Source organism: Barbus barbus (genome assembly GCF_936440315.1).
Source record: "Barbus barbus genome assembly, chromosome: 25".
Lineage (NCBI taxonomy): Eukaryota > Metazoa > Chordata > Actinopteri > Cypriniformes > Cyprinidae > Barbus > Barbus barbus.
The window spans coordinates 27,155,628-27,183,492 of NC_136753.1; the positions used below are offsets into that span (position 1 = coordinate 27,155,628).

Here is a 27,865-nt window from a genome sequence, read left to right on the forward strand (position 1 = left end):
TCATACCCACTCCTGCACGGGGTGTTTGTAGTAGGTCACGTGCTGTTGGACGTTTTTGTTCTTGAACTGGAAGATAGTATATACAAGGACCAGAATGCACAGTGAGAGGATGCATGGGATGACCACAGCGATTGCGTTTACAGTGCTGGGTACGTCATTAATGGCAACCATGATGTCGACGTCATCGTGAGGGAGGTGACGGTCCTTGTTCTTTTCTACTTCAGACTGATCGCAGCCCATCCAGTCTTTGAGGATTGATTTTGGGTAGCCTGGCTCCACCGTTAACTTCTGGTTATCGAACTTCCAATAATCCTTTCCTTTGTAAAAGTAGGTATAAACTAGAACAAAAAACAGATAAACAATTTATCAGTACATTTCCATAACCAGAATTCCACTATAGGTCAACAAACAGATAGTTCCGCCTCCAAACTCACATCATTGGTTGAGGCCCCATTTACACTAGTGCTTTTTCGTTTTAAAACAACGTTTTAGAATAAAAACGATCCCTATGTACACTGGCGTTTCAGAAACTATCTCCGTTTACAATACACAACCGAAAGCGCATGTCATGTGACCATTCATGCAGGTGCAACCATAGATATGAATCGGTAGATTCCCTATTATTTAGATGGCGGACGTGTCTGTGTGCTTGGAGCAGTCGAACTTATCTACAATAAAGAGCATGATTTTATTGTTTACACAGTAGTCAAGGATACACAGTGGGAATGTGGGCAGCCACGCCATTGTTTTCAAAAGTCTCCGTTTTGGTCCATTGTGAAATCAGTATCGCCAGTAAAGTGAATCGTTACATCCCTATCATTAACTATCAAGCTAAAGATGTAAACAAACAGTTGTAAACATGAACCAATCATAGAAAGGAATTCAATATAGACCTTATGTAGCTCCGCCCCTATTCAGCACTGTTCTCTTTGTCTTTTGCCTTCTGTTTGTATTTCTACAGCGTGAAGGTAAGGTCGTACAAATTTATAAAACAGCTTGTTTTAAAATCTTCCCAGTCTACTGACATTTATGTCATCAAACATTACAATGCACATGATAACGTTTGTTAACTCTACAATAAGTAAATCCACTTCGCCCGCTAATTACTCTGCTACAGAGCTGCTGCAAAACCAGAAGTTCAAAGACACATTTCTAAAGATAGCTGCGCACTTGTTTCTCCGACGCATAAGGTCAATAAGCAAATATTTGTCTTTACATGCAGGCAGAGATGCACGTCCTTTTCAGAAAGCTCAATTGATATTCATGATCACAAAAATAGCTGTCCTTGTAAACACTCAATGACACAGTATTTCAAAAAGTTGTTCCAGTGTTATACAATCCCTCAGAGAGCTGTCAGTCTGATTGCCAATGCCACATAAACAGATGCATTCGAGGCACTAACAAACCAAACCTATACGAGTACAAACCCAGAACTAAACGTAAATACCATGAATAAGCTTTAGACAGCAACCCCTGAGAGTGTGATTGATGAAGTGTTCGTCCTTCCTCTCTTACTTTCCCTGGTTTTACTCGCAATCTTGCCGAGCAAGATGTGCCAAATCCCTCTTGCAAAATCTGAGTGACAGAAAAATCATGAGCTACGGGCAAACCAAATAGTCCATATAACCCTCTTGGCTTCTCCATCTTGTGTCCTGGCCCTAGGCTCCATGTTGAGACGGAGGTTATGACATGACTCACAGAAAAGATGATCATTCCTTCACTGGATAATACTCCAGAGAGAAGGAGGAAAAATCTGCAATTCTATTCAGCCACAGCAAAAATACTTGACTCTAGACTAGTGTGACACTTGAGGATTTACCATTCGACCTGACTGACACTAGCATCAACATCAGCCACAGCGCAAGTTTCAGGCTCATTATCCATAGTCAGTAGCCATTTTGGTTTCTTAATTTCTTTTCGACTTTAGAAAGAAATACATAAACATCTTGGATGACATGGGGGTGAGTAAATTATAAGGAAATTTTCATTTGAAAGTGAACTAATCCTTTAAAACATTGAGGGTCATATGAGCCATTATATTAGCTCTCTACCGTAAACATAACATCACAGTAATACAGTATCTTGCTACAGTCAGCTGCCATTTTGCTATATTTGTAATCATGCATCGATTGTGACTGAATTTTAATACTCAGAAGTTGTGTCTGTCTTTTCCTCTGGACTCTGTGCCAATCCAGACCAGCTATCAGATCACCACTGAGGATGAGTCAGAGTCAGAGCCAAAACAGTCACTGTCTCAACACAACAATATTGCAGCGACTGCGCCACACAAACACTAATCAATTACTCTACAAGAATGAGTGGAACACAAGACCTCAGCGCATTTACTTCTATTACCTACTCAATAAAATAAATAAGTATGCTGTGATAGATGAACACTGTGTCAAAACAGCAGCAGCAATTGGTTTATAAAATGGAATAAATAGTTCAGTGCATTCATAATAATCTGAATAAACCATTCTTCCTCCAAGTTATTTCAATCATGCTTACCGTTTCCAAGCAACACCGCGTTAATATTAAATGGGCGGTTTCATTTATTGGTATTTTAAATCTGCTTCGAATGCAATTCATCCAGTGACAACTATCCATTTTATAAAGCTTCGCTGATCATAATAGCAATTTGTTGCACTGCAATGCACAACAGATTAGACCAGTACTTCTCCAGAATCAAGCTCAACCAATTTGAACTCCTCCTCAAATCAGAGGGAAGCAGATAAAATGCCCACCGATCACATGGCTGATTGCCACATTAAATATTGATCGGTTATTGGAACCTCAATGACTCACATCCTTCTCGACTGATGAAGGCTCCTTGCGGTGCATCAGGGATGCCCTTCCAGACGCTGATGGGTTTGGGATAGCCTGGGTCAGCCGTACGCTTCTCCTCATTGTAACGCCAGTACTGGTCGCCCTTGAAGAAGTAGGTTTTGCCCACAGGTTCCCAGCGTAAGGCTGTGTCGATGCCATCGCGGGGCAGACAGTTGCCCAGCTCTACTAGGCTGTGAGGATACCCGGGCTCTGCTGTAACCTCTTTGAAGACCCAGTATTTATCCCCTAGAATCAAAACAACAGGCAGAAAAACAGCAGTAGATAAGGTCCAAATTAAATGGGTTATATTGAACTATATTATCGCATAATGAAATAATGTGCTCATCTACGCCACATCTTTGGATATATATGGCAGCTTATTTTCACCAAGGAATAATAAATAAAAAATTGCAACATTTTATACAACAATTCAGTCTGTTTTCCCTATTAATTCTGTGTTTGTCTTTTTTTCTTTAAGGTATAAAGTCTGCAGTTTGAGACATAAACTATATAAAAAATAGTAGAAAATATAACAAAGTAAGAATTGTGACATGCTTGTTTCCTCTAAGGAGTAAGGAATAAATAAAAAAGGTAACTGCATCTTTTTTTCTCCTGCGAGATATAAACTCACTAGTTAGGTAGCTGGAGTATGGAGTAAAAAATAAAAGGTAATTGTTAAATTTCTGACTTCTTTTCTTGCAATTTTGATATTTATTCTTGCAGTTTATATCTCACTTTTCTGCGATTGTCAATTATTTTTCTCAGAATTGTGAGAAAAAAGTCTGAACTGTAAGATAGATACAGTTACCTTTAAAAAGATAGATAGATAGATAGATAGATAGATAGATAGATAGATAGATAGATAGATAGATAGATAGATAGATAGATAGATTATTCCATCTTCTCCATAACTGGATCATCATTTGATGAATTATATGTACTATGATCACTATATAATTTCAGTATTAAATGTGTTTATTCAGATAATTTTTTATTGCATGCAACATTAATTGTGATTGTGCACTGAATTTTGCAAATCAAATACAGCCTATAATGAGCCTCATCTTAATTGAAATGTGTTATTTCAGCACAGACAGCACTTGGGTAAACCGCATCATGTGTAGTTAGTGAATAAGTTGCTGAAATGCCATCATGACTTGAGTTCATCGCCCCTTTATCTATTAATACCGATGTGCATTCTCTGAGATAACCATAGGGCATAGAGCTTGTTTTCTCATGAAACATCACACAACAGGAGACTCGGGCTATAAATATCTCACCCAACCTCTCCTTGCGCAGCAAAACTGAGCCGGGCTAATTTAATGAGAAAGAGAGGGGGGTGAGGACGGCGAGATAGAGAGAGATCGTTTGAAAGGAGGGGAGCGAAGGAGGAACAGACAGAATAATAAAGTACTGAATGGATTCACTAAGGCTGTCGGGCCCAATGGAGGATAAACACTGGATAAATGCAGACCTTTCCGGAGATTAACCCACAATCTAACAGCATTTATCTAACCTTTAACTCAGTGTATCTAGGCTTGTATTAAAATGATCTAGAATTAGTAATCCTGAGCAAAATATGGTGGTTTGAGATGAAACTGGCCCAAAGGCAACAGATGTTTAATGGATATGGCTTCTCTTTATTATCCAGGGCATATTCAGGTACTTAATGTTATGGCTTCGGGATGTATTTGGTATCAATTTATAGTTATGACAAAAGATGTTACAAAACAATCAGGGTTATTAAAACTAGTCTAAGGCTGCACTTTTCATATCAAGCAATAAACACTGGGTAGTTTTGTTAATGCTTGTTTTTTTTGTTGTTTAATGTCATAACATCTGTTGTACGGATAATACATCTTACCTTTGAAGAACACAAATTTGCCATCTGATCTCTCGTAAGCAGCGTCAATGCGAGGAGGTAGACCCTTCCAGAACTGCTCTATCAACATGGGATAGCCTTCCTGAACTTTGTTGTTGCGCAAACGCCAGAACCAGCGATCCTGTGATGAGTAAGAGATTATTTTGATCAATTACTGTATGTAATTTAGATCTTCAACTGAGTGGATTTCAATTAGGGATGCATAATATTAAAAATCTGTCTAATATTGATAAGCCGGTAATTATTTTCACACTGATTAACTGATAAATGGCCTAAATAAATAAAAATACTACAAGTGATTCTAGGCCATTATATGTAAATAATACAGTATAAAAATAATTTAAAGATTTTCTAAAAAATTACAATTAATAGTTATTAAAGTAAATCACCAATATCTCTATAATATATTGTGAATCCCTTCTTTCAACAAAGCATACTGTATGCTTTTCTTCTGTTGAACACAAAAGAAGATATTTTGAAGAAATTATAACTGTTTGGGTAACCAAACAGTTGCTGTTAGCCATTGACTACACTGGAAGTCACAGGCTACAAGAACAAGAAGCTGTTTGGTTGCAAACATTCTTTAAAGTATCTTCTTTTGTGTTGAACAGAAGAAAGAAACTCGTACAGGTCTGGAATGACACGAGGGTGAGTAAATGATGACAGAATTTTCATTTTTGGATGAACAATCCCTTTAATATAAGGAATTATAATTCTTGATATCACACTCAACCAAATTTATCCAATAATAGACGGATTATGCTCATTTTATTATGATCTACTAATATAAAGCATCTGTATCAAATACTGGGAAGAGAACTGATGCAACTCACCTTAAAAACAAACATCTCCCGTCGAAAGAAGGCCACAGTGTTGAAGTTGCCATCGCAAATGTTGGGTTTTCCGTTTCCAGGATAGGACGGCCGATCTCCAGAGGGTGGGCGAGCGGGGCGATGCCGGTCGTGTTTCCTCTCAGAGGTGGGGTGTGTGCGTCGTGCAGGTAGAGTAGGAAGAGGTCGGGTGGGCTCCAGCATGGCTGTGGGAATACCTGTAGAGGAACAATGTTTATTCTTCTAAAAATACAATCAGCCATCCTGGCATATTCTTGCTTAGTTCCTTGAAAAATATAATGGAGTTGATAGAGATGATAACTCTACCGTAGATTTTCTGGATCCCCTGAAGGTCATCTAGAGGCAGTTTGAAGTTGTGCGTCTCCATGTACTGGTAGAAGGGGGCCATGATGGCACTGGGGTCGTTGGAATGTTCCAGACCCAATGCATGTCCCAACTCATGTACGGCCACCAGGAAAAGGTCATTGCCTGAGAGGTAAAGGTTAAAGATCAAACCATCTTTGAATCAGTACTAATCAGAACTCTGTGTTGGATGAAAAATGTAACAGTATGGCATGTACTGCATGAATAAGAATATGGAAGCAGGAGAATTACCAAAGCAAAGCTTAAGGCTCTGCATATTTGATGTACATTTTGTTAAAAATAGTCCGAAATAATAAGAGCTCCCATAGAAATTCATCAAATGCTGAATCAGCAGTGAATAAATGTGTTCATTCTATCAATATAGTTCACTCATAGTTCAGCACACTTGGGATATATAAGTAATGTGCTACTTTTATAGTGCGTTTGGTTTCTTTTGGAACTAGACAGAATCCATACTCATTTGCTTTCATTGTATAATGCACCTAGGAAATTGTATCCTGCAATTCTGACATTATAACTCATAATTGCAATAAATATAAAAGTGCTGTCAAATTGATTAATCGCAATTACTCACATACAAAATGAAAGTTTGTGTTTAATATGTGTGTACTTAATATATATTTAAGATACCTGAATCGTGAAATATAAATTCACAATTGTCATAAAGAGTTAAAAAGTCAATTTCTGAGGTAAGAAAGTCAGCTCACAATTCTTACATTTTCTTACAAATGCAAGTTTATATCACACAATTCTGAGAAAAAGTCAAAATGACCTTTTTTTTAATCTGGTGGCAGAAACGGGTGTTTGTAGTTTTAATATATTTTAGTCAGAAATATTTGTCTTTTAATAAGTTAAATATATATATGTGCACTGGACGTAAGATTGGAAATGTTTTTTTTTTTTTTTGTATACACTAAATATATAAATAAAACAAAAAAAAAAAAAAAAAACTATATTTATGTCTGTACAAGTTTTTCACTTATGTAGACAGGTAAAAAGCACTGTTTGTACCCAGAATCCTAAAAGAACGTCTTGTGCATGGGCTGTAAGTGTACGCTAATACTAGAACATGAGTCAGTCGAGACTGACATGTTCAGATCTTTGGAAACACAGAAGGGATGTGACACCATTTCACTCAAATCACAGAAATAGCCTGATCTGTCTCTGGGTGCCATCAGATGGCTCACAAAGTGTTTTGTTCATTTTGTTTACAGACTGCGTCCCCTTTCTTAGAGGATCTCTTGGCCAAAGCCATTCTCCTTTATCAACCCTCACGCTCTCTTCCTGTCCAATTTAACTGTGTATTTCATTCCCCGTCTCTTTGAAAAGAAATAGATTTTGTGTTCTGTTGAGTAAGTGTCATTGTGAATAAATGAAATATAAAATCTACGTCAGCTGCTGAAGATAAATACATCTACTGATTGTTGTAAACCGCTTACTTTTGATCTGTATCCACTAGGGCTGATAGGCTGTATAGAGAAATAGATCTGTAAAGAAATGCCCGCGCGTACGTGTACGTGAACAAGGTACAGATTCTGTGGTCTATAAAGCGTGTACTTGAACTGCTGACACTGCAGCACACAGGCAAAGATAACACAGCAAATATGCAGCAAGCAGGCATGGCTGATGCAAGTGAAGAAAGAACGCAATGCTCTGTGTTTCTTTATGTTTCCCCTGTGGCATCTACTGATGCTCCTCAGCTCCCTGCTCCAGTTTACCACTGGAGAAGCTCCCAAAAGATTCGCCTCTACACATCTGACTGATCTTTCTATCTATAGCTGCAGAACATTCTAGAAAAACCGGCCATCCGATTTAATCATCCATTTAATCTTAATGTTTCCCTCCTAAATAAAAAAAAAATCAAAATAGACCCACAAAATAAAATAAAATTAAAGTCATATTACCATGTCAGAGATTGTGTGACCAGAAAAGCCAGGTCAATCCTTCTATATTAAATTATTATCATTCATCGTTAAATAGATCCACAGAAAAAATTACAAAATAATATAAATAAACATTAAATAATAAAATAAATAAAGTATAATATAATATGAAAAAATATTACTATATTTATGAGATTATGAGACCAGACACGATAGGTCAATTATTCTATATTAAGCCATTACCATGCTTGATTAAAGAAAATTAAATTCACATACACGAAAATTTGTCATTAGACAGAGGTACAAAAAATAAAAATCTAAATAAATAAAATGTAAACTTTGAGTCATAAAAATAAATAAGTATTGATTTAATTATGTAATTATTACATTAAATTATTCATTAATTGATTAATTATTACAAATAATATAAAGCAAAATAAAATTCAAACTATATATATGACTTATCTACATATTACTAGGCCATTATGCTTGATTAAATTCAAATATATACATTCACATCCATGCAAATTGATCATTAAATAGAAACACAAAAATTACAAAATAAAAAGTTCAAACAAAAATTTTATAAATTTAAATAATAAAAAAACTCTTTATGAGTCCAGACATCTTGGGTCAATCATTCTATATCAGCCACTGTCATGTTGTTTTGATTAAAAGACATCCTAATATTAGTAAGTAATGCTAAAAGCAATGATCAAATTCAATTGGAAGCTATAAAAAACAAAAACAAATCACAGTTTAGCATCACAGCACCACACTTACCGTCGTGATTGGCGTTTCCTAACGTCCAGGGCTCATCAGAGTCGAAGTGTGTGTCTCCGCCAATTCCAGGACCGGGAAAATATGCGTGAGCTAAAAAACCTCCCTCTCCATCAAAAGGAGAACTGTCACCATGGAAACCGGAGGCAAAGAAGATCATGATGTCCGCCTCTTTACCCTCGTTCTTGATCTCAGAGTAGGCCACTTCCTGAAAGGTCAGCGGGGTCACTGTCTGCCAGACGTCGAAGGCCTGGCGAATGGCCCTCTGGGTGTCTTTCTCGCCTACCTTGGGGGTGAAATTATGTATGCTGGAAACAGGAAGAGAAGGAAGAACATTGGGGAAAAAAAATCATAAATACTTTAAATTGTGTGACATAATATTAATTACTTAATTAAAATTCAATATTACATGGAATAATGCATTAAAATAATGCTTTATGATTTTTCTGTGGCTCAAACATGGCAAAACTTGATGCAAAATGTACATTTTCAAAATACTGCATCTGTTACATGCATAAAATGTAAAGTGAAGTGCAAAAAGAAAATTAAAATGGTACAAAACAAATATACAAATTTAATATGTGGCAACATTAGCAACTAACTTTAAGTTGAAAGTACTAAAATTACTAAAACTGAAATAAAAATAAATTAATGCTAAATAAAAATATATATAAAAAATAATACAAATGACAAAAGCACAAAACAAAATTACAAAAACTTTAAATTTGAAAATATAAAAATAAAAACTAATTCAAAATATTAATAATGCTATTATAGTATATAAATAATACGAATTGCACTGGAGCACCCTATGACAGCATGCAGTGCACTGCAGCAACCTACTCTATCATTGCACCGGTGTGTTTGGAAATGCTCTTTCAATATGAATCCGCTCTGCAGTAAACTGAAGCGAATGCCGTTTGAGTTCACAGCGCTGCGCTGTTACATAAGAATTAATCTGCATAAAAAATTTCCTTGAATATAGGGCAAAAGTTAAACTAGGCCAGACACCTAAGGCAGAAGCAGATGGTTGTCTCTGACACACAACTGCAGGCACACACAAGTGAGAACATCACATTGGATTAACCAGTGACTGCAAACCAAGTTCTACACTGCAGTAAATGACTAACTGAAATTAACAGAGCTTTAAAACAGACGAAAGCAGACAAATGTTTGCAAATGATCCGATTTCATGTTTATGCCAATAGAGTCCCTTTTGTTCAGCTCATATAAGCTGAACAAGAAAACATGGAACTGTCTAAGATAGTCTACTAAGATAATATACATATTACTTTTATTACATTATACTTTTATAATATATTATACATTTATATATGCATATATAAAAATGTATTCTATATCACTACAATTATATTATTCATTAAAAACTATATTTTTGTGTATATATAGTTTTTAATTAATAGTATACATGTAGTTATTTAATATAAATATTAATATATATATAATTAAATACATATATAAATATATATTATTTACATTACATTTGATTTTTATTATTAATTATAAATTTATAATTAATATGCATATACAACATTTTATTCTATATAATTTCATTATATAAGGTAGTTTAAGGTTTCAGAGACAGACATTTTGGGAGGCATAATAGCAACAACAACAAAAAAACACTCAAAATACCAGGCTTTCATCAACTATGCCTCTTCCTTCCTGACATGTGACACACCTTGCTTTCTTTGTTTCTCTCTCTCTCTCTTTCCCATCAGGCAGAAAACAAAAGCTTCTTTTAACATTTTTAAGTTTGGAGGGAAGCATTTCAGCAACGTCTGTGTGGAACATTGCGTAAGCGGCATTTGTGCTCCAAAACGTACGCACACGTGTCGATATGCACTAAAATAATTAAAGATGAGGGTACAAATATACTCCACAGGCTGGCTTCAGCGAGATGCCTAATGAGCCGCTATTAAAAAGAATCACATCACTTGAGGTGCAGTTAGTTACAGGCATATGGAGTTTTTGGAACGCTTCCCTGTAATCATGTACAACGGTCATTCATCTATAAAGAGTAAACACAGTTTCTGTAGTTTCCTCCAGAGGTTCCTCAGGTGCAATATTCAGTGAATCAGTCTATCCATCCATCACGTAAGCCTTGCATTGGATATTTATCAGTCTCAGTTTTACCTGTATGTGATCTTTTTCTCCCTCCATTTCTGACCAGTGAGGGCATAGCGTTTATTTCTCCTCCTTCGGCTGATGTGAGGGTGATCTGGGACTCCACACCGAGGTTTTCTCATCCACCTTAAAACATGTAGATAATGAATACACCAGAAGACACCAAACAACTGTCAGAGAAAACTCTAACACTATGTTTACAAGCTTCATACTACCGTACATCAGATATTTTAAATGTTGTGCTCAAATCTTATGGAACACCAACGAGATCAAAAACATGCATTAAATCAATAAGCAGGATGAAGTTTCATGTTTAGTTTACACAAGAATGTGTTTTTATAAACTATATAGTAATTTAACATCTAATATTTTTATATAATGTCTAAAATAAAAAAATTACATAAACATTAAACACTGCATTGGGAAATTTAAATAACATTTAATGCATTTCAAGAAACATTCAAGCATTAAGAAAAACAGTGCTGCAGGGATGACGTATTTTTGTAGGCCAAAATGCAGAAATTATTGAGCTTTTTAGCACTTCTGTTTCCATCACCCTGAAGTCAGTGGGTTTTTTGAGTGGGTTTGGGTTAAATGTCTGAAATAAGGTCTGGTTAACAAGTTTTTCATGTTTTATGCGGTGATGCAACTAGCACTGGTAGGTCACGTGACAACAAAAACCTGGTGAATGTAATATTGTCCAGATTACATTCATACTACACACATTTATACTATAGAACATACACTTTTTTTGTGGTTGTGAAGTAATTACTTATTCAAAAAAGTACCTACTCAAGAGAGTATGTGATTTCAGATGCAGCCCATGGTTCAGTGGCTTTTATTTGTCTTCCTAAACAACCATTAGTCTCTCTGCTGCCCCCATCAGCTCTGGAGTGCTCATTAGTTACTGCTGTTTAACTTGTGTGCAGTATGACAAATTGATGTCATCTCAAAATGTTGGTGTCTGAGGTAAGTTATCCTTTAATTTTAGTGCATATTAACTCGATCTAAGCGTAAGACATGGTCATTTGATCTCAATGAGGGGATGACTTTAAACACTACTGTTCATCTTATTAATCTAAGACACGGTATTGATGTAGCGTATGCACTTTAGCAGCTATATTGCCTGTTCATGATTTTTCATGCAGTAAAGAGTGTTGTTACTAACTCGATGGTGGTTTGATCAAGCACTCCTGTCACTGGAATACCATAAAACCGCTGCATGGCAGCGACCGCCGACTGCATGGCTTTCTCCGATCGCAGGTCCGATGTCCGGATGTCATGAGGGAGCAGGTAGCCATAGTTCTTCAGCCATGTCTACAAAGAAAGAGATGTTACATTAAGAACAAAAAGCGGGGTTATTATAGTTAACTAAAACTAAAAACAAATAAAATAATTAAATTTAAACTGAAACACATCTAATTTTCATTTAGTTAAATGCACTTAGATAATAAGTAAAAGTAAATTAAAATTAATAAAAACAAATAGACATTTAAAAATAATAAAAAATGACAAAAACTAAATTATTCAAATTTGAACAAAAATTTTGATGAAAATGCAAAATATAAAAAGAAAAATAAAAAAAATAAAACTAATACTTTCTCAATAGTAATAAAATAACACTGACTAAAGGGCATTAAATACTGATGCCAGTGATTGTAGTATATATATCTAGAATGTGAAAAAAAAAATGCAAAAGGCGATGTAATTTTTCTGAAACCATCTTGATAGCCATCAATCAGCATCAGAACTGCAGAAAATGACTATGGAGAAAAAATTTCAGCTTTTTGTATCTTTGACAGACATTAAAATCACATCTTAAAATATTCTATAAAAAACAAAGTGAACAAAAGGAGCACTATCAAGTTTTAGGTTCGTAAAGATGTGCTATTTTTAGGGTTATTAATCATTTATGCAATTCCCGTTTTTTGATGCTGGTGCGCAGAAATTATGCACTTCACCTTTAAATATGAGCGAACAAAGGGAGAAAGCACAAGATGCCGTCTAGGTCCGTCACCTCATATGAACTCCATTTGTTCTCAAAGCTCAGTTCATTTCGCATGCTCCTTGATCTCAACATATTTAACAGCACAAAAATAAAACTGAACTTATATAGAGCATCCCCATCCTCATCCTCTCATTCCCTCATCTCAGCCTCCTCTCTCGGCTTTCATCTCTCCCTGCGGACGGGCAGAGTGGAGAACTAGTAAGCAAAGCCCTCATTTTAAAGCGCTGCACACATGGAGAGGGGCTCTTTAATTGAGCTCATGGCTTAGAGTCCATTTTCAGCATGAATATTTTAATGCTGGACTTTCTAGTCCTTTCCTTCTCAGCATGAAGCAGGATCATCACAAACAGCGAGACAATGCTTCAAATGGAAATTGATCCTTAGGCCGCAACATGCACCGCACTGCTTCTATATCCGAAAGAGCCATGTAGAGTTCATTACAATTAAAAATAGTGCTCTCTTGATACTACAGTACCAGTGCATTTTAATGAGATTTTTTGTCTGTTTGCAAATCAACCACATCTACTGTATAAATGTCCTTTTTGAAAAAATCTAAAATGTCATTTCAGTATGAAATTACACCATAAAGTATGTTTTATGATTTTTATATTTGAGTATCTATAGAACAGAACATCAAAGAGATGTAAAGCTGGACTCTTTTGACTTGAGCCAATAGGAAACCACCAAGCAACCACTTAGAATACCCTAGGAGCCATCTACCTGAAATAAAATAAATCTTAGCTGAAATAAAATAAAAAACGTTTTTTTTTTTTTTTCAGATAATGCCAAGATAATATTTCTGTTTTATTTAGGTTAAATTGATGAACTAAAATAACTAAAACTAAAATAAAAATTAATAATAAAAAAAGGAAAATGCTAATAAACTAAAACTAAAAAATTATTTTTACAAAAAAAAAAAAAAAAAACACTGAAATTATGGAAATATATATATTTTTTTTTATTTGAAATATTAGTAAAATGAATAGTATCTCACTGATACTAAAATAACACTGACTAAAGGGCATTAAATACAGATGACAAGATAATAATGGTAATATATAAAAGAAATATAAAAAGTCATCAATGTATCAATTAGCCATCAATAGCAACTCCCAAAAATCTAACTAGAAAATCCTTAGAAAAACTATGGTATTGTACACTGTAAAAAGTGATAAGTTGACTTAACTTAAAAAAATTGAGGAAACCTGTTGCCTTAAAATTATTAAGTAAATAATAATAATAATAAAAAAAAATATTTAAAAAATATATTTTTTAATTATTATTTACTTAATAATTTTAAGGCAACAGGTTTCCTCAATGTTTTTAAGTTAAGTCAACTTATCACTTTTTACAGTGTAGCTAGTTTTTCCTGGAACTGCACCAATTAAATGTAAAAATCTAGTTCTGCAATATATAATTTAAGTTTTCATAAAATTTTAAACCAACACCAACATCATACTCTTTACTGTTGAAATGCAGCAATAAAGCATCTCTATATATAAATATGCATGAATATAATGCACAGTCGTACAACACTAGCATTATTTAGCATATTCAGAATGCTGAAATGCAAACTTGTACCAGTGAGTACACCCTTCTATGACATGGGTGGCTCAGCCTCCATGGTAACAGAGGCTCTGCACGGCCCCCTGGGAAATCGTATCCATTAAATAATTGACCAACGCTGTTACTGGTGCCGTCATTATAGCATGGCATACAGTGAAGTCTGAAACCAGCGCTAGACCCAACAATACATGTCTCATCCACTTTGATAAATCAATGAAGGCTGTGAGATCTGAAGAACACAAAAGGACTGTGACAGTTCAGCCCCGTGAATAATAAGCCTTATTTAAGCCACAAGACTATTTCCGTTTCGGTACTTTGTAGGAATCGGTGAGATTCAGTTCAAAGACAGAAATCCACATTTCTCAGGGAGTATATAAATGATAAATTGTTCTTGTGAACTGCACAGACGTCACGGATGGATAATCTACTTAAAGGGATAGTGCAAAATAATTTACTCATGTCGTTCCAAACCTGTATGACTTTCTTTCTTTTGTGGGACATAAAGGGAGAAACTTTGTAGAATATATTTGCCACTCCTGTTCATACTGTATAACGAACGCTACTGGGGATACAAGCTCCAAAATTATACAAAAAGCACCATGAAAGTCATCCACACAACTTAACGTACCATACTCCTCAACATTTCTTCTTTTATGTGCCACAGAAGAAAGAAAGTCATAAAGCTTGGGTGATAAATGATAACAGAATATAAATTTTTTGGTCAACTAGGGTTAAAGGAATAGTTCCAACTACATGAAAATTTGCTAAATATAGTTTTTATACTTTGCACGGTAAGCAATTATGCATGCAATACACCGGTGACCAATATTTTGCTGATATGTGAAGTGCACAAACAAAGTACACTTTGCAGCATCATGCATCCCACAATGCAATGCACCCGACAGCACTTCCAATTCTAATGTGATGAATGTTCATCTCTTTCTTTACTCTTTTGATTGGATTGTAATGAAGTTTACTTTACTTTAAGATTATTTCTGAGCCAATAGATGCCTTTGACTGAATTAATCATGCAGTGTTATGAGGTCATGTAGCATTGTTGGCAAATTGCATTCTTTGTTTTTGAAAAGAATATAGTATACAAATTACACAGCACAGTATATATGATGTACAGTACTCAGTAAGCTAATTCTCCATTCCAAACACAGCCAAGTCTTACTTTGAACAGCTGTCCCTGAAACTTGAAATCCTTTCGTCTCTGCTGCCAGGTGGCATGGAGTGATGATATTCTACCTTCATGAGCAGCATGTGGTAACAGTCCTCCATGCACTCGCCAAACAAAAGCAGCCTAAACAGATCAGGTGAATTTCTAGCAACACACCTGACTTTGTTTAGCATTTGGTGGGAAATAATGCCTAACATCAATGTATTGGGTTCAAAACAGCATCTATGACTTGCGGTCGATTACCACATAAAATAATGCCAACGTAACCCTCAGTTTGTAAAATCTAGTAAATCACACGTGCTGTAATGCACTTACAATGGAAGTCAATGGGACAAGATATTCTGGAGGGTTTAAAGCAAAACTGTGGAGCTTGTTTGATAAAACACTTGTCAATAATCATTTGACTTTGCAAAAATTTGTGTTTTTAACCAGTAATATTTCAGCAAAATTGTGCCAGTAAAAACATTTATAACGTAAAAAAAAGATTCTATTTCAAATAAATGCTGTTATTTTAAACTTGCAACTTGAAAAAAATGCATCATGAAAATATGAAGCTGCACAACTGTTTTTAACATTGATAATAAGAAATGTTTCTTGAGCAGCAAATCAGCACATTGGAATGATTTCTGAAGGATCATGTGACACAAAAGACTGGAGTAATCACAGGAATAAATTGCATTTTAAAATATATTACACTAGAAAATAGTTATTTTAAATAGTTATTTTTGATCAAATAAATTCAGCATTGGAGAGCATAAGAGACTTAAAACATAAAACAATCTTACCAAACCCAAACTGAAAAAAAACCCAATTCATTACTTAAAAAGCTTCTGTTCTGATTTTGTTCTGTTCTGATGTCACACACAATGAAATACTTTAACACCGATAAACAGTACATGGATAAGAAGTCTGCGTCTGACTGAAATTACATTGGATTGTTCTGCTGAAACAGCACTATGTTTGCCTGCGAGACTATCCAGAGCTCAAATAACGCCTGATTACCTCATCATGATATGCTGTAATGTAATCTGTGTAAAGTTTCATGCGTTTTACCTCAAATAAACAATCTGACTCTCCGTGATGTGCTTACAAGTAAAATCAACCATCAGTCCATCTCCTAAAATTTAAAGGGGATTTTTAAAAACATTTTCATAACCATTTCCACCCTCTCTCAGATCCTTAGAAATAGACTGTTTTTGATATCATGCCAAACACTAAAAAACATCAAAAACCAGTTAACTCCAGTCTGACTGCTTTGTTGTTGGACGACTACTAGACTAATTGGCTAATCAGAAAACAATCGATGCTGAAATGTGCTGCATAAACTGATAAGATCAGACTGAAATTATGAGGTACATTGTTAAAAAACTTTGTAGAGCGGCATTATACAGAGTATATTACAAAGCAGGTACAGTATCAAGCATGCACTTACTGCAGTGTTACTTTGACCTTATTACTGGCTGTAAAATTGTGATCACAGCCCATGTAATTGGCCTCTTTGAAACACAAGATGTTCAGGTCATTGGAGTCTCCTTCCTCATAAGTGTGTGCTAATGAGTAGGGAGTCACAAAAGCAGTTGGGCCTTCCATAGAGGGGATGGTGTGTGTGTGTTTAGTTTGAGGATTTGTAGGCATTGATCGGGTGGCATTGCCTCATGACTTTTGATATCTTGTGTTTCAGAGAGAAACCGCATGTCACATCATCAGTGGAATCAATAAAGGTTCAGTTCCTTGCAGTGGTGCCCCGACTGCCTATGCACCGATAGAAGAGGGGTGAGAATTTAGTGCAAATGACACATTTGAGCCATGGTGCTCATAAGTTTGAGTCACATGTCATTTCCTGCTCTTTTCTTATTCCTATCATTTCCTGTTCTCTCTCTATTGTTCAATAAATAAAAGTGGAGAAAAGGCCAGAGGTGATAACAGTGTTGGAATTACAGCTGCACAATAAATCAAAACAAAAAAATAATAATTTGTGATAGTGCTTAGTGTGATTATTGAATCCCAAAGGCTGCAGTTAAATAAATATTTGCGCTGTGTGTTTCAAAGTAAATCATGGCACGACTCGTGATCTAGTGTTTCAATACATGCACACAAACTCATTCTGCATTTACTGTAAATCTGGGTTGTGTATAACATGCATCTGGGAACGCAACAAACCGGAGTTTCAGCCAACATAAAAGATTTGATTGTTTAAATTGTGAAAATGAAGAAAGTAAGTAAATATTAAAAACAAGCCATCAATATTAGTACTGTAAATAACAATTCCACTGTACAATAAAATGATTATTATAATTATTGCATGTTTCTTAAATACAGTGAAATATTACAAAATGAAAAAAAAATAATAATAATAAGACAGCCATAGGCCTATATGTGACCCTGGACCAGAAAACCAGTCATAAGGGTCGATTTATACATAATCTGAAAGCTCAAAATAAGCTTTCCATTGATGTATGGTTTGTTATGATAGGACAATATTTGGCCGAGATACAACTATTTGAAAATCTGGAATCTGAGGGTGCAAAAAATCAAAATATTGAGAAAATTGCCTTTAAATTTGTCTAAATAAAGTTCTTAGCAATGCATATTACTAATCAAAAATTAAGTTTTGATATATTTACGGTAGGAAATTTCTTAATATCTTCATGGAACATGATCTTTACTTAATGTCCGAATGATTTTTGGCATGAAAGAAAAATCAATAATTTTGACCCATACAATATACCCCAGCGACTTAAGACTGGTTTTGTGGTCCAGGGTCACATATATTAGTAACCTACTCAATTTTACAACTGCAATGTAAAATAAAATTATTCTTATATTTTTCTTAAATACTAAAATATTTAGTGGAATTTATTTATACTATAATATTTCTTATTTTGTTTTATATTTTTATTTAAAAACTTATATTTATAAAATATAATATTTAATAAATAATTACATTGTTATTATTATTTTGCAGTCATGTTGATAATCAAAATTTTTATATAAAATATAAACAATAAAAAAAATTATAAAAATGTATTTTTAAATTGCAATCACAATTTTTATCAGAAGAAAACACAACGAAATTCTTCTTCCCCAGTCTTATTACTGACTCGCATCATTTCCCGATCCTGTTTACAACTCTTTTCCCATTATTCCCTGTCTTTTCGTGACTGTTCTATGAATATAAGAGGCACAAGAGCCAAACAAATAACGATAATGACAGTACTGGAGAGAGAAACAGACAGAGAGGGAGAAGATGAAGAACAAAAAGACAAAGGCAGCGGCAGCAAGACAAACAGAGCAAGACAGAGGAGAGAGATGAGGATGTGGACGGGGAGGGGAGAGGAGAGGTGGAGTGATGGAGAGAGGAAGATGAGAGCGTACAGTAGATGGAGACGTGGGGGAGGGGAACAAGACAAAGACCGAGAGGAGAGCTGCCGCTTGTGTTCATATCAAACACCCCCAAACGAAAAGATACAGATCAAACGCTTTAAAACCACAATGATTAGAGCTGCAATAACAGTTATTACCGTAATGTAGCCATAATAGTCTAAAATCCATTATTAGCTGCACGGCAAATGTGAGCAAGCAAGTTAGACACATACTGTATCAGAAAAAACACTTTAGCTTACTTTTAAAAAGAATATTATTACAGAAATAATATACTTAATGTAAAGTTTTTGGACACTTAATTGTGTGTTATTTGCAATTCAATTTATGGATTAAAATTAAATTAAATGCAATTAAAACGATTTTTGGAAGTTGTAAATAAAACAAAAATTACTGTAATGTGTTTTACAAAAAAATACTATTTCAAAATATTATTACTCGCAGTTTCTTTGTAATTAATTGTGAAATTTACTAGCAATTTCTGAGTTAAAACTACTTCTACACCATTTTTTCAGTGTAGTTGACCTTAATAAGCTGTGCTTATTTTTTCCTTTATTTATGTAAGTAGGACTTAAGTACATCTTTATAATTTCATAATTTCTTCTATTGTCTATGAAATATGGTTAAAATGTACTGCTTAATGTATTGACAAGCATTTATGGTAAACTGAAATATATCTTTGTGTAATTTCAATTGAAATTTGTATGTCATGTATGTGTATATATTTACATATATGTATATATATATATATATATATATATATATATATATACACAGTATATATGTACAGTAACTACACATTTGTAATCATGAAGTTGCAGTTAGGCACATTTAAAATATAATAACTATGGAAGCTTGATTCCATGAGATAAAGATTAAAATGTGATTTAAAAAAAAAAATAACTGCACAATTTAGAATATAAACTAAAAATTGCTAGATATCAATTTACAATAACCTGTTTTATTTAGCATTTGTATGGCAGAAACAAAACTGAATTGAAAGATGTAAAAAAATAAAAAACGTAATGCAACTTTATATCTGTCATGAATCAGGTCCATGGACTTCCATTTGCTCGCTACCAGAGGTCACCCACTCACCACATGGACTCTTGCACTACATTACTGTTGCACTTCACCATCGGACTACAGTTCCCATCATCCATTGCACTGACGACACAAACAGCTGATTCCAATCACACACTCACACCTGAGCACTATTACACAGTCACACACCCTACTTAAACCATGGACTTCCTTGCCCAGATCGCTGAGTTTTGTCTAGCACTTATCACTGTCATTGCTGATAGCTACCTTACGGAGCCTTTCATATTTTCTTAGTCTTCGTCTTGCCTACCCGTGTTTGGATTATTGCTTTCGTGTTTCCTGGATTAACCCTTGCCTTGCCCTTCGGATGCTGTTTGCTCCTCTCTTGGACTATTGCTCGTGTACCTGGATTATCTCTCTGCCTAGCCCCTTTGGATATTGTTCACCGATCGACGACCCACGCATGCTTTTGGTATACTCTTGTGTCTTAACATGTCTGTCTACTGATGTTTAACCCTGCCTGTGTTTTACCACGTTTCTAATAAAGTCTGCAAATGGATCCTCATGCCTCGCGTCTCGTCGGCTCCGTTACAATATCTCTCAATTCTGACCTTTTTCTCACAGAATTCTGAGCGAAAAAGGTCAGAATTGTGAGATATAAAGTTGCAATCATGCTTTATTATTGTTTAAAAAGTACTTTAGTGTTTTTTTTTTTTTTACTACAATGCATTACATTACTACAATGCACTTTTTTTTAAAGTATACTTAAGTGTGCTAAAAAATAAGTCATAAATGTGTACTCTGTAAGTACACTTAATTGACCTTTTTATTTCGTAAGTATTATTTTATCTGCAACAACTTTTTTTTTTTCTTTTTAAGATTTGAAGTATACTAAGTATACTTCAAATATTATTACTATATTTGAAGTGCACATTCAATACAATTAAGCACACTACTTTTTTAAAAGGGCAGGCATCAAGCATTTTGCATAAGTAATGACTGTAACAGTACTAAAACTAAATTGCAAACATGTTACTATATGTTGCTCTGAGTGTTTTTAGCACGTTGCTATAAAGTCACTAAGGTGTTTTGGGTGGTTACAGGACAGTTATGCAATAAAAATGAAGATTTAGTGTTAGTATTCATTCAAATTCCTAACACTAAGTATAAGCACTAGTAATCATGATGCTGTTTTTCACAAGTTATGAGGAAGCTGACACGTCTACACACTACATAACACAGCACAACCCAAAAAACGGGTATAAATAGCATGACAAAGGCAATGCACCATTCAATGTCAATTCAAGTGGTGATACCAACGCATTCTTTGTGTGAACTAATTAGGTTTTTCCTCTGGCTTTGTGATTTTTTTTTCCCCATCTTTCTTTAATTTTTCCCTCAGCATGTGGTCTCCTGAAGAGACATATTCAGGACGAATTAGACTTTTATATGAGGAAACTGTGCCATCCTTATTTAGTTCCCTGCATGCATTGCAAAGTCAGGGTGAGGACTGCTTTCTCTCAGCACATACAAGCAGAACTAACAAACACAATTCTTATTGCGCTACAACAGTAAACAGAATATTTAATAAAGAAAACCACGTCTTAATCCTACAGTAAACAGAAAAAATACCATAATACCGTCAAGAGAGAACACAGCTTCACAGCTTTCACCACATGAGACTCGCTAGGGACCAGAGCAGTGTTCGACAGGATCCTGAAGTGTGTGTTTCAGTGTATACTTCACACACTTCAGAGTCTCTGACACGCTTTAACATCCTTTAGAGGGTACGGCGATATACATATCTCACAGTCAGACTGAGACAGACAAAAATTAGGGCAAGCAAATATTACACTTCCTTTTCCACACAACCAAGCTTCTTTTGTTTTTCAACCTTTACAAAAAGTACTGTAGCGTTACCATAGTACAATGATGGTAACAGATAGTAATCCTTATGGTACTCTGATATATTGCCTATGATATTGTATGATTACCACGTTTATTTACATGGTTCTCCAAGGAAATTAACCATTATACATGTCAAAATAAGTATGATTGTAATTGTAATTTAAGTGTTTGTAAGATGTCTAATACTCTAAATAACATTCTATGAAATGTGGTGCAAGGCCAGACTCTAAGCCACAACATTTTTCTCTCAAATACCGTGATAAATGATTTATTGAAACAAAACGACAATAAAGGTACCCAGCATGCTTCACAATCCCTCTAGACCAGCGCTTCACCTAAACAGCTTCAAATCTCCATTTGGAAAATGAAGCTTTTCAACTATCTGAATGAATTTCCTTGCAATGCTCCCCGAGTCCCTATTGTACAGTAAATGTGTGCAGTTCCTTACAGGAAGCAACCGCTGAGCATTTATATTCAAATCCAACAAACTGGTGGGGCTTAACTGCTCCTGTGGCTAAAATTAAACTGTCAGATGGAGACAGCAATCTAAACTCGCTGGGCTGCAGCTTCTCAGACTCTGTGACATGAAGGTGAAGAGGTTTCGTATCTCCACACGGCTAGACACATATAGAGAAATCAATTGATAGTCCAGGAACGGAGCTAAATCAGATTGGAAATCCTGCACGACTGAATATAGAGCCAAACCACCAAATGACCAAAAAACTCCAGTATGCCTTATATAAAGCTATATTAAACACGAAAAAGCTAAGAAACAAAGCAAACTGTAGAATGGGTGAGTCCTTGAACCTCAAAAATGCTTAGGTTTTGTTTTTTATGACTTTTTGATTAGATTAGACACTGGGATTCCTCTAATGTGCACACTAAGTGGTTCAATATCACAAGCTGATAGCATCTACAAAGTAGATTTTGACATTTCTTTTAAAAATGCAAGAGTTGTTCACCTAAGAAAGACACTTCTTTGCAAATGCTATGCGTTTCTAAAACAAGTCTGATCGCTGAGGGAAAAAAAAGTAATGGCAAAGCTTAACATTTAACATTATTGTCAATATGAGGAATATTATCAATATGATGCATGCATTGCCTTCTCTTTGCCCTGTGAACTCTGTCCTTTGCCGATTACAGCTGTCATCCATTAAAACAGGTGTCAAATGGAGACGGCACACTAAGGACATCACTGTCAGTCCAAGTCATTTGCACCTTGTCAAACTACATTTATATAAGAGAACTGACATTCTGAAGCGCCATCCAAATAACAGACTTTTAAGACTAGATTCAAGTCGTAAAGGTCTTTGTTTAAAATTATCATGAAACAGCATTTGCAACCCATTTTACTTCCATATTGTAACAGAGGACATTTAACAATTTTATTAATTGGGAAATTTTGACTTGTTGATGTTTGAAGTCATACTACTGTATCAGCCTATGAAATTATATTATTCATTTTAGCCAACATTCAATGAATATGTATTGAATAAGAAACTGCTATTTTAGAAACTGCTAGAGTTACTATTAATTTTTTTACTTTTATCTATTTTTTTATGTTTTTTTTATATTCTGAAGTTTTAGAATTTCTGATGTTTGTCATTTTTATGCATTTTTAAAATGTTTATATCGTTTTTAGCTATTTTCTATCATTTTTATATAGTTTAGTTATTAGTCGTTTTAGTTATTTTAGTACATAAATAAAAATGAGAAATGTTTCCTATGCAACTAGCTGAAATAAAATCAGTTTACATTTTATATATTTCATTTTATGCCAGTTAATATTTATTTAATTTCAAGCAACAAATTGTTTTTATAGGTTGTATAGTAACCCTGATAAGGAAAACATTTTTATTTTTAAAATAAAGCTTAAATTAAAGAAAATATAAATATTAGATAAAAAAAAATAAAAAAATTGAAATGTTACTTTGATGACTAAATGAAACAGAAATTAAAGCTAAATAGAAATGTTTAAAAATTAATAAACAAAAGCATATAGCAAAATTACTCAAACTTAAACTTAAAGCATCTTTTTAGAGATGCTTTACAACAGAATTGAATTTTGTTTGCATCACTGTAACAAATGTATACAATGTATAAAGCGCTATATAAATAAAGGTTAAAAAAAATTACCTTTATTTTACATACATGGAAAATATTACAGTGCACTGTGCAGTACTTCAATATTAGAAAATATATATTTTTTTTATTTTCCAGGGACACTATTGTACTCAAAGCATAAATACTAAGTCAGCTCTAAGGCAACAGTCCAAAACTAGTATCGACGGCAGCCTACTCACTGCATGACTCGAAAAACACCAAGAGCCTTACTACAATATTATCATCCTCACCAACTGCCATCATCATTACAATTTCCCTCAACAGCAGCTCCACCCGGTTCTTTGTCATTAACCTGCTCCAGCAGAGGAACAGAGGCTTGGCCAGAACTATATATGACCAGTACTACAAATAGCATCTTTACTGCTGGTAATTGTTCACACAAATCAACCAAACTACCCAATCCACACACAAGTCACTGCTGCTGTGATGACTGAAGATATTTAGTCTTGTGAAGCTGAATGTAGCCTGAGACAGGAAGATATAATCTATATACAGTAATATGGTCTAATCTGAAATCAGAGTCTTACCCCCGGTTTCACAGACAAGGTTTAAGCTAGTCCCAGACTAAAATGCATGTTTGAGCTGTCTCAACTGAAAATATCTTGCTCTGACATATCTTAAAATATGTCAGTGTCATTGTTTTGTGTCAGGATGCACACCTCAATGTTTTCTTCTAAGGCATTTTTGTAAAAGTTGCTTAAATCTCTTAATTTAACTAAGGCCTAATCCTGGTTTAAGATAAACCCCGTTTGTGAAACCGGGCTTTACAAGATTAATATCTGAAAAGAATGAGCAGTTAACTGGATCATCATGATCATATTACCTCATTTTGATGGGATACTGACATTGAAACCTCTTTTCCCACCATTTTCAATACCTAACAGGAACCTTCACTTAAATATCAGTTTATTTGACTATGCATATTAGACACTATCACAACTCATATGATTGCAATTTACAAATTAGGTCATGAAGCTGAATAATGTGTGTAGCCTGATAATTGTGTACAAACTAAATTTGATCACATTGTTTTGTAGGTAATTAATCAAGGTAAATTGATATTGTGCTTAAATTGTGTAATATATCCACAAGAATCAGTATATATTATTATGTGCAATCATACTAAAGCTCCTGCTGTAAGTCACTCATGAATGAAACAAAGAAACGGAGGCTTGAAATGCTCCTGGCATGTGAACTGGAAGAACAGTATCTTATAAATCTATAATGTTGCCATTTTTGGCAACTAAAAAATCTAGGTTTAAATTATAATGAATTTGTCTTTTCATCATTATTCTGTCATGCATGATGACTTTCAAGTCATCAATTGGTTACAAAGCAACAATGACAAGCTGTCTATCTCAACATTTGTGCAATTTATCCATTTTATTTACATAATCGCCTTTATACATAGCAAAATCAACCTCTCGTCAAGCAATCTGCACCATAAAGAAATGCTTTATCTTTAAAAAATTGTGACAGACATAACGGTAAGATCTCTATTCACCAAGTAACCCATTGCCACAACAAAGCTGAATCCAACAGCTCTGGCTCGCTACTGAAAAGCATCTCTGACTTTCCCATCAATTATGGAGGAACCTATATTTGGAACACACACGAAAACAGTAGCTGCACATCAAAACAAAAGCATTGCATGCCTATAAATGCAGCCTCTCTATATATAACAGAATCATTCAAAATAGCTCTTGGGTCCTTAAGGAAAATGATTGTGCTATCTTAACTCAAGGTCTTTGTCCTGTTTTTGCTCAATAAGATGCACGTTTCTTGAACAGGATCAGTTCTAACATTGCACTGAAGCATAAAGTCTTGAACATGTTGCCCTCAAAAGACAAAAGATATATAGGGTATAATAAGGGAATGCATGTGCAGTGAGTGGCGCAATGAAATTATCCAATTACTGGCAACCTGATAATGGCTTCAGTGTGCTGTATTTCCAGGAAGAGCTAACATAAAACACTTAATGTCTGTCTGGGGCCGAATATAAGGCAAAATGGAGCTGAGAGAAATATAAGAAGTCATTCACATGTGGATTATTTGGATGCACTGCAGTATCACAAATGCATTTAAAAGATTGTAAATAATACATATCAAGATTAGTACTATTTTCAAACATGGTAAATGTATTCAGATGTGGATGCATTGTCATTGTTGCAAATGTGCTTTACCTGTAATGTCACAAATAAATAAATAAATATATAGAAAACAATGTTGCTTAGATATGGTCAATTTATTCACATGTGCATGGTTTGGTTGCATTGTTATTGCTGCATTTTTACACTACCGATAATGCCACAAAAATAACAAATTATGATAAATAATAAAACTAAATTAATGCGACTGTTTTCGAATATTTAAATTGGTAGACGTGTATGGTTTGGGTGCACTGTTATTGTTTTACCTGTAGTGTCATGCTTATTTACGTTGTTCGTAATTTGTACGAATCTTAAAATATTAAGTATATTTATTTAATGCTGGTGGTTATAGCTATTATTTAACACGATTTTAAAATAAACGCATTGCATTGCTTGTTCATTTGACTTATTTATGCATCCCTCAATCATTATTTAATTACCATGTTTGACCTACTTCAGCTAATAAATCGATTTGAATATAATTAATGTTTATCTGCTAGCCAAACGCATCCGTATGGTGATGCTCAATGGAACAGGTCGCTTGCACGCGCGCGCAGCGGAGGAGAGGATGGTGGACATGTCATCTCTCTCCACGTACCTCAACAATGAAGGTCCTCTCTTCTCCACAAACAGACACAACCCAGAAGAGAATGTGGAAATAGCATGTTTTCCAACAGAACCCCGGGAGTCCCGTCTTTCTCCCCCTGGCTCCCAGCCCCGCCATGACTGTCCCCAAATTCCCCCCACTGTCCGCCGTTGATTTCCAGGCTTGTTTCTTGTGTTTGGTCTTTATTATTTCAGAAAAACAACGTCCTATATTCCTGATGGTGCTGTGAGAGTTCTCAGTCGAGCGTTAAATTCGCAAAGCCATTTTGTGTCGCGTCTTCTCAGGGTGCTGCGTTGAAGTGATGCTGCGCCGCTGATGCGCTCGAGCGAATGCAGTACCGTCAGCGCGCACAGACCCACGCGGGAGTCCGACTCCTTGAGCGAATCGGTTCATTTGAACCGTTCGTTTCAACGAATCGTTTATTAAAGAGAATGGCAACTACTTTCACCAAGAAGGATTTAGAACGATAAAATAAACAATTCCTGTTGACGATTGTTTTAGTAGCCTACTTTTGAGGAAGGTTTAGAGAGAAAAGGGTCTATTTTTGCATTTACGCCCTCATTCAAATGGGTAATTCTGTTGTTGTTTTTTTTAAATCTCTAAAGTTGAACAAAAGTGTTCACACTTACAGGGGGCATACAATAATACTAGCCTGTAATATAAATGTAGTGGTGTGTCGTATTTCATTCATTAATTTTATGAAAAACCACTAATTAACAACACGTCACACAATGGCAGTGAATCGGACACAAAGTAATTGATTCGGTGTTGAGTTTAGACTACTTCCTATATCATTCTTCATGTTTTGATTCACTAAAAAGAGCCACTCGTTTGGGAATCGAATCATATTGCGCTTCTTGTTTTTGATTCAATATGAGAATATGGAGCTTGTTGTTGTTGCTTATTGCTGGTCTCGACTGTTTTTTTGTGTTACTCGAGTATTTCCTCAACACTGATAAAAAATATTATTTTTGGTGAAGTAAATACTACATAAAAACAAATGTAATTTCTACATTAAATAATTTAGTTCAGGCAAGAATTAAAAAAATAAAGTAAATTCTAAATTAGTACTCAATTTAAGCTAGAAATTCAAGTTTGAATTTATAAAGTAGATTTTACTTGGAACTGTTTGTTATGTTTACAAGGATTCTTTAAGTAAAT

General features: G+C 34.7%; 1 protein-coding gene across 1 annotated transcript; it reads right to left on the minus strand.

The window, feature by feature from the left end:
* Positions 1-26,821, minus strand: LOC306844638 (matrix metalloproteinase-24-like; the record flags this gene model as incomplete). The annotated part of the gene is made up of 9 exons (XM_079376916.1): positions 1-338; positions 2,806-3,072; positions 4,691-4,829; positions 5,542-5,756; positions 5,866-6,027; positions 8,589-8,893; positions 10,743-10,859; positions 11,902-12,050; positions 26,696-26,821. The coding sequence occupies 9 exons, from the start codon at positions 26,819-26,821 to the stop codon at positions 1-3; spliced, it is 1,818 nt and encodes a 605-aa protein (XP_079233042.1).
* Between the last annotated feature and the right edge of the window lie 1,044 nt (positions 26,822-27,865).